The sequence below is a fragment of the Myxocyprinus asiaticus genome, chromosome 5, assembly GCF_019703515.2.
Source record: "Myxocyprinus asiaticus isolate MX2 ecotype Aquarium Trade chromosome 5, UBuf_Myxa_2, whole genome shotgun sequence".
NCBI lineage: Eukaryota > Metazoa > Chordata > Actinopteri > Cypriniformes > Catostomidae > Myxocyprinus > Myxocyprinus asiaticus.
Window position 1 is genome coordinate 30650810 of NC_059348.1, and position 11881 is coordinate 30662690.

An 11881-nucleotide genomic window follows, 5' to 3' on the forward strand; every position below is an offset into this window, starting at 1 on the left:
AAGCAAAACTTATTGCAAGAGAAAGCAAAACTATTGCGAGAGAACGCAAAACTTAATGAGAGGGAACGCAAAACTTATTGTGAGGGCACACAAAACTATTGCGAGAGAACGCGAAACTTAATGAGAGGGAACGCAAAACTATTGCGAGAGAACGCAAAACTTAATGAGAGGGAACGCAAAACTTATTGCGAGGGCGCACAAAACTATTGCAAGAGAACGCAAAACTTAATGAGAGGGAACGCAAAACTTATTGCGAGGGCGCACAAAACTATTGCGAGAGAACGCAAAACTTATTGCGAGTGAACACAAAACTTAATGAGAGGGAAAGCAAAACTATTGCGAGAGAACACAAAACTTATTGCGAGGAACGCAAAACTTATTGCGAGAGAACGCAAAACTTAATGAGAGGGAACGCAAAACTATTGCGAGAGAACGCAAAACTTAATGAGAGGGAACGCAAAACTTATTGCGAGGGCGCACAAAACTATTGCGAGAGAACGCAAAACTTAATGAGAGGGAACGCAAAACTTATTGCGAGGGCGCACAAAACTATTGCGAGAGAACACGAAACTTAATGAGAGGGAACGCAAAACTATTGCGAGAGAACGCAAAACTTAATGAGAGGGAACGCAAAACTTATTGCGAGGGCGCACAAAACTATTGCGAGAGAACGCAAAACTATTGCGAGAGAACGCAAAACTTATTGCGAGGGCGCACAAAACTATTGCGAGAGAACGCAAAACTTAATGAGAGGGAACGCAAAACTTATTGCGAGGGCGCACAAAACTATTGCGAGAGAACGCAAAACTTAATGAGAGGGAACGCAAAACTTATTGCGAGGGCGCACAAAACTATTGCGAGAGAACACGAAACTTAATGAGAGGGAACGCAAAACTATTGCGAGAGAACGCAAAACTTAATGAGAGGGAACGCAAAACTTATTGCGAGGGCGCACAAAACTATTGCGAGAGAACGCGAAACTTATTGCGAGAGAACGCAAAACTTAATGAGAGGGCACGGAAAACTATTTAAGAAGAAATAATAATAATAATAAAAATAAAATCCCGCCCTGGGGCTCCGTACTCTTTCTCCTTTGACATTTTATAATTGTATCATTTGGTTACATCAAAACATCCTCTAGTAGTTCAACATGAATAGGAATACATACTTGACGTAAGCTCTGAAGCACAGACAGTGTATGGTCATTTCTCTCTCTTCAACCTGACAGAAGATGTCAGCTAGAGGAACAACATTTAGCTCTCTATAATCAATCATGATGATAGAGGCATGAGTGACACCTAACAGGATCTTTAGAGATCTCAGCGGAGCTTCCTCGAAATCACTAATTTGTCATCTTTCTTTTTGCTTGACGATAAAAATAAAAACGACCACGGGGTACGATACATACAGATACTGGTGGATTAAAACGAGGCCAAAAAATACTAAAATATCTATCCTGTTAATCCACACATTTCAGCCTCGCTGTGACGGAGCTGAGAGTCAAAAGACTTTCACCAAATTTACGATACAAAAACCATTAAAACGAAGCTTAAAGACTTTTATTATGAAGTTCCTCGGCTGGGAAGTTGACATGTTTGTGTTACATGTAAAGAGAGCCGGTTCAATCAGAAACGAACACATTTACTGAGGACAGTCGCATTTAATTTCATCGAGGTAACATCATGTAAGTAGGCTTTGAGGGCAGTTTAGTTTAAACACAACTTGTTAAAAATTAGCATATGTATTCAATTTTTGGAGTGATTAGACGAGTAAGTGTAATTATTGACGGCAGGTTTATGTAAAATCTCAAGATGTTGTAAGGTTTGTTTTTCTATGATCGTTATGAACCGTTCACAAAAGGTGTAATGTCTTATCAATGACACCTTTTCTGTTCCATCTTTATGAATTTTACTTTGGTCATCTAAAGGATGCTGAAGTTTGTACAGCAGTCTCACCTGTGACTGAGGAGGACAGAATGAACAGGACACAAGAACTCACTGGCATCAATGTCATTTTATTCTAGGGCATCGCTGTGAGGTTGGCATGTTTTGCCGAACAGCACATTTCCGCGGGAGAAGGTTCGTGTTTTTAAAAACGGGTTCAATACAGCATGTATTTTAATAAACTGTCAAATGACTGTATTTTTTATTATGACAACACACAAACATATAGTTTACAGAACAGAATGATCCTGTTAAAATAAATAAATAAATAAATAAACAGTACGTTTGGCTGGACTTAGCTGGTTTTAGCTGGTTTAAAGGGATAGTTCACCCACAAATGAAAATTCTCTCATCATTTACTCACCCTCATGCCTAGATGTTTATGACTTTTTTCTTTTGTAGAACACAAATTATGATTTTAGAAAAATAACTCTGCTCTGTTGGTCCATTCAATCCAAGTGAATAGTGACTAAAATGTGAAGCTCCAAAAAGCACATAAAGGCAGCATAAAAGTATTGTATAAGACTCCAATGGTTTAATCCATATCTTATGAAGTGATCTAATAGATTTTGGGTGAGAACAGACCAAAAGGTTACTCCTTTTCACTGTACATCTTGCCGTTGCAGTCTCTAGGCATGATCATGATTTCAACTTCAACTACACTTCCTAGGGCATGACACATACATATACAGGGTGCTGCTTTTTTCCTAAATTGTGCATCCTCATTTCCTCGCTCCTCTGTCTTCGAGCCCGTGACCTGGAAACCAATCAAAATCTGCCACCATGAAAGACGTATCGATTCTCTAAATGCACCGCGAGGACAGAGGATGGAGGAAGCTTATCGAGGACGCTTCAACGAGGAAGCACAGGAGCTTCCTATGCGGAAGAGTTTTTGGTCGAAGCACCTGACGCATGCAGAAATTCTCCTCCTCCTTCACATCTGTTTCACCATTACAGTATAAATAAACCATAATTGTCACATACTTCAACAGTGCATCTTGAATTATTTGGATTTATTATGACTATATTTATAAATAAAGTTTCAATAGCATAACCACAAGCTGCAGCTGTGCAAAAACATGCTATGAAATCACGCTTGAGTGAGCAGGACAATTCATTTTACAAATACATCTTGCTTCGATTCCTCTTTCCTTGTTTACTTCCATCCTTTCCTCGTTTACTAAGAGGTTGGAGCAAGGAAACGAGGAAAGGAAGCAAGGAAAGGAAACAAGGATGCACAATTTCAGAAATGATAAGCACCCACAGAGCACTAGATGGCACTAGGAAGTGTGATCGAGCTTGAAATCATGATCGCCAGGGAGACTGCTGATGTCAGGATTTATAGTGAAAAAGGAGTTATATTTTGGTCTGTTCTCATCTGAAACAATTGGATCGCATTAGAAGACAGATTAAACCACTGGAGTCGTATGGATTACTTTTGTGATGCCTTTAACTTTGAGCTTCAAAGTTTTGTTCAGCATTCACTTGTATTGTTTGGACCTATAGAGCTGAGATATTCTTCTGAAAATCTTTGTGTTCTACAAAAGAAAGAAAGTCACACATCTGTGGGTGAGTAAATGATGAGAACATTTTCTTTTTTGGGTAAACTATTCCTATTCTTGACTAGCTAAAATGTTCCCAAAGCCCCTCTAAAAGAAGGTAACTGACCACCTAAGACCAGCCAATCAGCTGGTTTTATTTTTATATAATGTACAAAGAGGACACACAATATTCAATGCTAAGGAAATTAAACAAAAGTGAAGATAGTGCCAATATTACTTATACACAGATACAAATAAAAAGAGAATATGGGAGGAGCAAACAACTTAAACTTCTTTTAAAAATGAAGTAAAATATACCATATCAAGCATGCAGTAATATAAAAATAAATGTTCACAATTCACAAATTACAGAGGCACAAATGGGGTTATACATGAAGCACCAAAAAATGATAAAAAAAGACACTGAAATCTGGGGGCCTGGGTAGCTCAGCGAGTATTGACGCTGATTACCACCCTTGGAGTCACAATTTCGAATCCAGGGTGTGCTGAGTGACTCCAGCCAGGTCTCCTAAGCAACCAAATAGGTTGCTAGGGAGGGCAGAGTCACATGGGGTAACCTCCTCCTGGTCTCGTGGTTCTCGCTCTCAATGGGGCACGTGATAAATTGTGCGTGGATCGCGGAGAGTAGCATCCACATGCTGAGTCTCCACGGTGCCATGCACAACGAGCCATGTGATAAGATGCGCGGATTGACTGTCTCAGAAGCGGAGGCAACTGAGACTTGTCCTCCGCCACCCGGATTGAGGTGAGTAACCGCGCCACCACGAGGACCTACTAAGTAGTGGGAATTGGGCATTCCAAATTGGAAGAAAAGGGGATAAAAAAAAAATTCAGACATTGAAATGTGAACAGTTTTAAAGATGGGCAAGAAGGAAGCTGTGTCTTGACAAACACGTAGACATTTTTATTGACACTTTTCAGCATACAGCAAGACTTCTTCGCTTTTCCGCATCACATACAAAATACATCGCTTTTCAGCAGTCATGTTTAAACTCATTGACACAGACAGACAGCTTCGTGCAGCTCTCTCTCTCTCCCCGTTTGCTGCTGTCTCCTCTCCTTAAATACTCACTGGAATGCAGGTGGAACTCATTCACCACTTATCTTCCCGGCCTCGCTCTGCCTAGGCGCCACTCGTCCTCGCCCTGCTCACCACACATGCATTCAAATTTTTTATGGCTTTTTTGTTGGAAGAGGTGGAAAAAGTTTTAAAGGTGCACTCAGTAATTTTTTCCTCACTGAAATAGTTTTACTCCTAAAGAAATGAATTGTAACTTTGAAACATATGTATAAAGTCATCAGCACTTACCAGTCTTATCAGTAACCTTATAAAAGCTGCTTTATTCTACATGGAGAGGGTACCCTTATGGGGGCTGCCATGTTAGTATCACATGACCACCCAAATAGTACTTGCTTAATCTCAGTGACCACCATGTCATTCGACAATTTCACTCATGGATTAAAGTAATCATAACTGACTGTGAATAGTAATTTTTCTAAAATGGCTTCTGAAACTGAAAACTATTGATTTTGAATAATGCTGCCTCCAAACCACTAGGTGTCAGTGTAAGTCCAAGGTGACAAACAAAAAAGTTACAGAGTGCACCTTTAATGAATTTAATGATTTGTTTTTTTATCTCTTTGAAAATGAGAGAAAATAGGTTTCATTTTCAACACTTTACATTTATGAATGAAGCACTTGACCAATAAAATAATTAAGTTGCATAGAAAATCTGTCTAATGACTGGAATTAGATAGTGTAAAATAGTTCTCTTCATGTAGTACTTCACATGAAATAGAGCGATCACCTGAAGCTCCATTACTGACAGTTCCTTTCTTTCATCTTCAGGGCTGTCCTTTGGCAGATTGTTGCATTGTTCAGCCCATCTGCCGCCGGGAGAGGCTAACAGTGAAGCAGCATGTCCAGTGGGAATGTGTCCTGCCTGTTTGAGAATGGATCGGTCAGCTTGCTCTCCTGCTTGGTTCATGTGTGGGAGGTGTGGGCAGGACTTGGAAAGCTCGAGGACTACCTCAGTTTCTTGGAGTATCTGCTGTGGGTTTTCACACCTCTAGCCGTGGTCTTCATCCTGCCTTTTCTCATAGTTATCCTCCTCTATCTGTCCATCCTCTTCCTCCACGTGTACAAGCGCAAGAACCAGTTGAGGGAAGCTTATTCGAACAACCTCTGGGATGGTGCGAGGAAAACTCTGGCTACCTTATGGGATGGGCACGGAGCTATATGGCATGGTATGTAATGCATTCATGAGGGATTTATTGAGATTAGGCTTTTTATCTTACTTTACTGTATCCACTTTTTATCTTATTTTACTGTATTAGTGTGATATTTTTTAGTCACACCATCTACCTCCACTGTGCTGTTAATGAGATCTTTGAGAGATAGACAAGAATAGCCAAAGCATTAATATTGAAGTATTGGAAAAAGTAATTTTTAAAGATGTGAGATCTGGGATATTCTAGATACTATCACATTATCACTACTTTTCTCCCAGGTTTAAACTGTCTTATCTTTTGACAACTTAATTAATTATGGTCTGATGTTCCATGCATTAAATCACAATTTTAAAGTGTAAATGTGTAAACTGCTCAGTCTTAATCAAGCGGAGCTTCTAAATAAATGTTTTGTCTGATCCATTGCACTAATTTAATGCATTCTGATTCATTTCACAAAGTGCAGAGATATGGCATTGAAGTCTAAAGACGATTTCTTTTCTTTCTGTTTGTTGTTGTCCTCTGAACACATTGTTGTAAGTTTTCTGCTTTGATTTTGTATAAGGATGCAATTTTTTGTTGTTATGACATCACAGTTTTTAATTCCAATTCTCCAGTTATCATGTTATTGCATAAAAAGTGTGGCAAATTATGTTTTATGATTCACAAAAACATTTTAAATTGCTTTTTTTTGGGTTTTTTTTGTAACAGGTTATGAAATCCAAGGTTTAGAGAAGATTCCAGATGAAGGACCTGCACTTATAGTTTATTATCATGGCGCTATTCCTATAGACTACTATTATTTCTTGGCAAGTCTTATTATTCAGAAGGGAAGAACTTGTCATTCGGTGGCTGATCATTTTCTGTTCAAAATCCCAGGTAAATACAAATTTCATAATGGCATTATTTGATCAGTCAAACTCACTTTGCTTATGACACTGTAAATATAAAGTAATTACCTAATTTTTATTAAATGCACAGTGACTGCACATGAATGTATTTGGGAATACCAGGTATCACGCTGGTCAAAACCTGCTTCTTTATCATCGGTGAACATCAGAATGTTAAAATGAGTCCCTTTCGGCAGGGTTTAAGCTTCTCTTGGAGGTGTTTAGTGTGATCCATGGACCGCAGGAGGAGTGTGTGAAGGCCCTGCGGAATGGGCACCTCCTGGGCATCTCTCCAGGAGGGGTACGTGAAGCCCTGTACAGTGATGAGACCTACACTCTTTTCTGGGGCAAACGCAAAGGATTTGCACAAGTGGCCATTGACTCTAAAGTGGTAAGTGGCTATCCCTTTTTCCTACTCATTTAAAGTCAACGTGAAATCAAAATTGACCCGATTTTTCTCCTTAATGCACATTCCTGCTCTTATTCTGAGTTATTCATTGGTGCATGTCATTCCCTCGCAAAATTTAATCAAAGTGTAGTTATTTTTTCTTCCTCTGAAAAAAACGTTCCTTTTTCAGTGAAGTCACTTAGGCTTTACATGCTATTAGTTAATGTTAAACATTAGCCAAAAAGCTATTTAGGTGTTGTTTTAGAAAACTCATTTGATCTATTGTCCATTCTGGTATGTAAGGGCCACCACCACTGATCTAATCAATTTCTGATCAAATCAAGATCCACCCTGCATTTTTTTTTCTCTTTGAATATTCTGTTTCATCTGGAAATATGTCACATTACAGAAGTAAAATAAGCTGCAAACAGTTATTAACAATAACTTTATACTTCCCTGTTTTGTTGTACTGAAGATGTGTTTTGTCCATACAGCCAATAATACCCATGTTTACTCAAAATGTCAGGGAAGGATTCCGCTCTCTAGGAACATTAAGTGAGTTTTGCACAAATTTTTGAACTTTTCTACCGTTTTATGGTAGTTTCATGTAAACAGATTACTATATAAAAAAATCCTATTTTATTAATGAATCTCTTTTTCCTTCAGAATTTTTCCGATGGGTGTACGAAAGGTTCCGCTTGCCAATAGTACCTGTGTACGGAGGTTTTCCAGTCAAATTTTGCACCTATTTGGGTGACCCCATTCCATATGACCCCAAACTCAATGCAGCTGAGTTAGCTGAAAAGGTAGGCCTCCTCAGACTGCCACTTTGGCTTTTGTAACTCTTTATTCATGTAAAGGTGAAGCCCTGACTTTTTGTTGTGTTTGCTGAGCTGCTGTTTTTGTAAATCTCCAAAAAAACAAACAAACAATGAGGCCATAACCTCTACATTGTCCTGCCAAGTCCTGACCTATTGTTGAATATACCAACATACTCCATGCAGTGTTATTTGCTTGCACTGTCCCTCAAGGGCATATTTCACCTGAGAGAGAAATCATCATTCATCAAGTATGCAGGTGTATGGACTCGTACAGTAGTTGCAAAGTGAGGGAATGCTTCTATAATCGAAGACATCACAGCTGAATTAATAAAGGTTAGCTCCCCTAAAGGCTGTTTTTCTGTATTCCATTATGAGGAACTGTAACAGCCTCTTTAAAGAAATCGTCCAGGTCTTTCCCCTGATTTCATCACTTGCTACCATTAAGTGGCTGGCCATAACAACCTGATGGCTTTCTTGCTTTCAGAATGGACATACAATAGGCCTCAATAGGGCTTTACAATTTTCTATTCAGCAACATTTGGTACTGAAATAAATAAAGAGGCTTTATTTTTTGGTTTTCTTAAGAATGAATTTCTTAGCAAAAAAGCCCATATAGGGGCTAAATGAATCACAGGACCCTTATATGTAGAATTGTACTGATAAATAGCCATTGTGTTTTATATTTTATTTGAATATTGGTACGATTACAAATTAAAGGGATATTTCATTAAGAAATGAAAATTCTATCATCATTTACTCTCACTCATGTTGTTCCAAACACAAAGGAGATGTTAGGCAGAATGACAGCCTCCGTGACCATTCATTAGCATTGTATGGAAAGAAAAAGATGCATTGAAAGTGGATGGGTGACTGAGACTAACATAATGCCTTAAAGGGATAGTTCATCCAAAAATGAAAATTGTCTCATCATTTATTCACACTCATGCCATCCCAGATGACTTTCTTTCTTCTGCTGAACTCAAATGAAGATTTTTAGAAGAATTTCTCAGCTGTTTTGGTCCATACAATTCAAGTGAATGGTAAGTTTGAATCACATTGAATCAAAAATCACATTAGTCAGCATAAAAGTAATCCATTAGACTCCAGAGGTTAAATCAATGTCTTCTGAAGCAATATGATAGGTTTGTGTGAGAAACAGATCAATATTTAAGTTTTTTTAAAAAATATTTTTCAATATTTTTTTAAATTATAAATTCTCCTCCCTGCTCTATTTCCACTTCAACTTTTACTTTCACATTCTCCTCCTCCTGTTTTTGGTGATTCACACTCTTCATGCATATCGCCCCCTACTGGGCAGGGAGAAGAATTTCTAGAGAAAAAAGGACTTAAATATTGATCTGTTTCTCACCCATGTCTGTCATATCACTTCTGAAGATATTGATTTAAACACCGGAGTCATATGGATTACTTTTATGTTTCTTTTATGTGATTTTTGGAGCTACAAAGGTCTGATCACCATTTATTTGCATTGTTTGGACCTACAGAGCTGAGATATTCTTCTGAAAATCATCATTTGTGTTCTGCAGAAGAAAGTCATCTGGGATGGCATGAGGGTGTTTAAATGATGAGTGAATTTTTATTTTTCACTTTAACATCTCCTTTTGAATTTCATGGAAGAATGAGAGTCATATGGGTTTGGAAAAACATGAGGGTGAGTAAATGTAAATTATGAAAGAATTTTCATTTTTGTGCAAACAGTCCTTTTAAGGCCAACATACACCAATCAGCCACAGCATTAAAACCTCCTGCCTAATATTGTGTAGGTCCCCCTCGTGCTGCCAAACAGCACCAACCCGCATCTCAGAATAGTATTCTGAGATGTTATTCTTCTCACTACAATTGTACAGAGCAGTTATCTGAGTTTCCGTAGACTTTGTCAGTTTGAACCAGTCTGGCCATTCGCTGTTGACCTCTCTCATCAACAAGGCATTTCTATCCGCAGAACTGCCGCTCACTGGATGTTTTTTGTTTTTGGCACCATTCTGAGTAAATTCTAGAGGCTGTTGTGAGTGAAAATCCCAGAAGATCAGCAGCTGCAGAAATACTCAAACTAGCCCATCTGGCATCAACAATCATCCATGCGATTATCTAATCGGCCAATCGTGTGGCAGCAGTGCATAAAATCATGCAGATATGTGTCAGGAGCTTCAGTTAATGTTCACATCAACCATCAGAATGGGGAAAAAATTTGATCTCAATGATTTGGACTGTGGCATGATTGTTGGTGCCAGATGGGCTGGTTCTGTAACTGCTGATCTCCTGGGATTTTCACACACAACAGTCTCTAGAATTTACTCCGAATGTTGCCAAAAACAAAAAAAAACATCAAGTGAGGGACAGTTATGTGGATGGAAATGCCTTGTTGATGAGAGAGGTCAACAGAGAATGGCCAGACTGGTTCGAATGGACAAAGTCTACGGTAACTCAGATAACCACTCTGTACAATTGTGGTGAGAAGAATATGCGGGTGGCGCTGTTTTGGCGGCACGAGGGGACCTACACAATATTAGACAGGTGGTTTTAATGTTATGGCTGATCGGTGTATATGATTGTTCAAAGCACAACATCAGCAAAAGTGGGGAGTGCAGTGTGCACAGTGATGACACAGTATGGATGAGATCCACTCAATACCACTCAAAACGCCAGAGATCTGCAGTGTATTTAAAATGTAAAGCAAGTTTGGTTGCCAAAGTATAAATAGAGTATCTTTTGTTTACCCAGCCAAAGCCTTGCTGCAATGAAAGCATGCAAATTGCATTTTAAATCAGAATTAAAAATGGTCAGTGTAACAATGTGATATAAGTGCTGAATCCACAAGAATGTCCAGCACTATCAAAAGTTTATGAAACACTTATGACAGACATCACTGCCTTCAGCTCACAGTGATTGGTTGTCACAATGGAATTTTAACTTTTTGATATTCTCAAATTCCACTCTTGGGCTTTTCACATTTGTAAATGTTGACTGAGGGTCATTCTAAACCCAGGGTTAAAGCAGTGCTAACCTCTATTCAAAATTTCACGTATGAAATGTTGCTTAACCCAGGGTTAAAAGTGGCCTTAACCCAGGGTTAAAAATGCTGATGCTCATCTCCCATAAAGAATGAATTATACTCCTGCTCATTTCAACTTGCTGCCAGTGCACACGTACAGTTAAAGAAACCATTGACCTTGTGAAGAGTTCATATTCAGTGTATTTTTTTATTTATTTTTTTATCAACCCAACCTGTCCATTCAGGTGCAACAGGCAGTTCAAGCACTTATCGACAAACACCAGAAGATACCTGGCAATGTCCTCCGAGCTCTTTTGGAGCGATTCCAAAGGGAACACAAAGAGGAATAGCTCACTTGCCTTTTATAGACTGAGCAAATAAACAAACTGGAGATTTTATGATGATGTTACACCATAAGATGAGCGTTGATGTTACTGACACTGTAGTGGATGTGTCCGGAGCACGAAAACAAAAGTATCTGCATATATAGCAACGTTGCAAATCAAATAATGGTGCATGTCTTTGTCTGGTTACATGTAATCTTGTATGCATGTTTGAGAATGTTTGGTCTGGAGTATTTGTGTGATTTTGTTTTTACACACTTTGATCTATTCAAAGGACCACTGCCAAAAGAGTTTGTTGTCCACAAAGCCTTTGGTTACTTTTTTATGTCCTTAAAAAAAAAAAAAAAAAAAAATATATATATATATATATATATATATATATATATATATATATATATATATATATATATATATATATATTCTGTATTTAAATGAGGAATCATTATTTTACAGTATATTAGAATTTGGTCACTTTCAACAAGAAGTCCATTACACTATTTACCTTCCTGAATGGGTAATACAAATATTGTGGTTGTATTATATGATTAAATGCATACTGTAATTGGGAGTTTGTAAGCACACTTAATAATAACGATGAGAGACATTGATTTTGAATACATGTAAGTTCTAGTCGAATACATTATGTCTCTTTATTAATTGTCTGCTGAGATAAACTGCTTTCTATATAAGC

General features: G+C 38.2%; 1 protein-coding gene across 3 annotated transcripts; it reads left to right on the forward strand.

Annotated features, from left to right (window-relative positions):
- Nucleotides 1–1584: 1584 nt before the first annotated feature.
- On the forward strand, nt 1585–11560 carry LOC127440475 (transmembrane protein 68-like). Of its 3 annotated transcripts, none has more exons than XM_051697084.1 (8): nt 1585–1684; nt 1928–2078; nt 5355–5752; nt 6446–6613; nt 6822–7015; nt 7507–7567; nt 7679–7818; nt 11092–11560. In XM_051697084.1, exons 3-8 carry the CDS (start codon nt 5425–5427, stop codon nt 11194–11196), a joined length of 996 nt encoding a protein of 331 aa, XP_051553044.1. In that variant the 5' UTR covers nt 1585–1684; nt 1928–2078; nt 5355–5424; the 3' UTR covers nt 11197–11560. The 3 variants fall into 3 exon arrangements, with proteins under 3 accessions (XP_051553044.1, XP_051553043.1, XP_051553045.1); XM_051697083.1 differs by having other exon boundaries at nt 1600–1684; nt 2024–2078; XM_051697085.1 differs by lacking the exon at nt 1928–2078 and having other exon boundaries at nt 1606–1684.
- The last annotated feature ends 321 nt before the right edge of the window (nt 11561–11881 follow it).

Bases quoted from the DNA above. Each gene is read 5' to 3' on its own strand.
- LOC127440475 (XM_051697084.1), top strand. From the start codon at position 5,425: ATGTCCAGTGGGAATGTGTCCTGCCTGTTTGAGAATGGATCGGTCAGC. The intron at 6,614-6,821 runs GTAAATACAAAT...CCCTTTCGGCAG, and splicing joins TTTTCTGTTCAAAATCCCAG to GGTTTAAGCTTCTCTTGGAG. The intron at 7,819-11,091 runs GTAGGCCTCCTC...CTGTCCATTCAG, and splicing joins CAGCTGAGTTAGCTGAAAAG to GTGCAACAGGCAGTTCAAGC.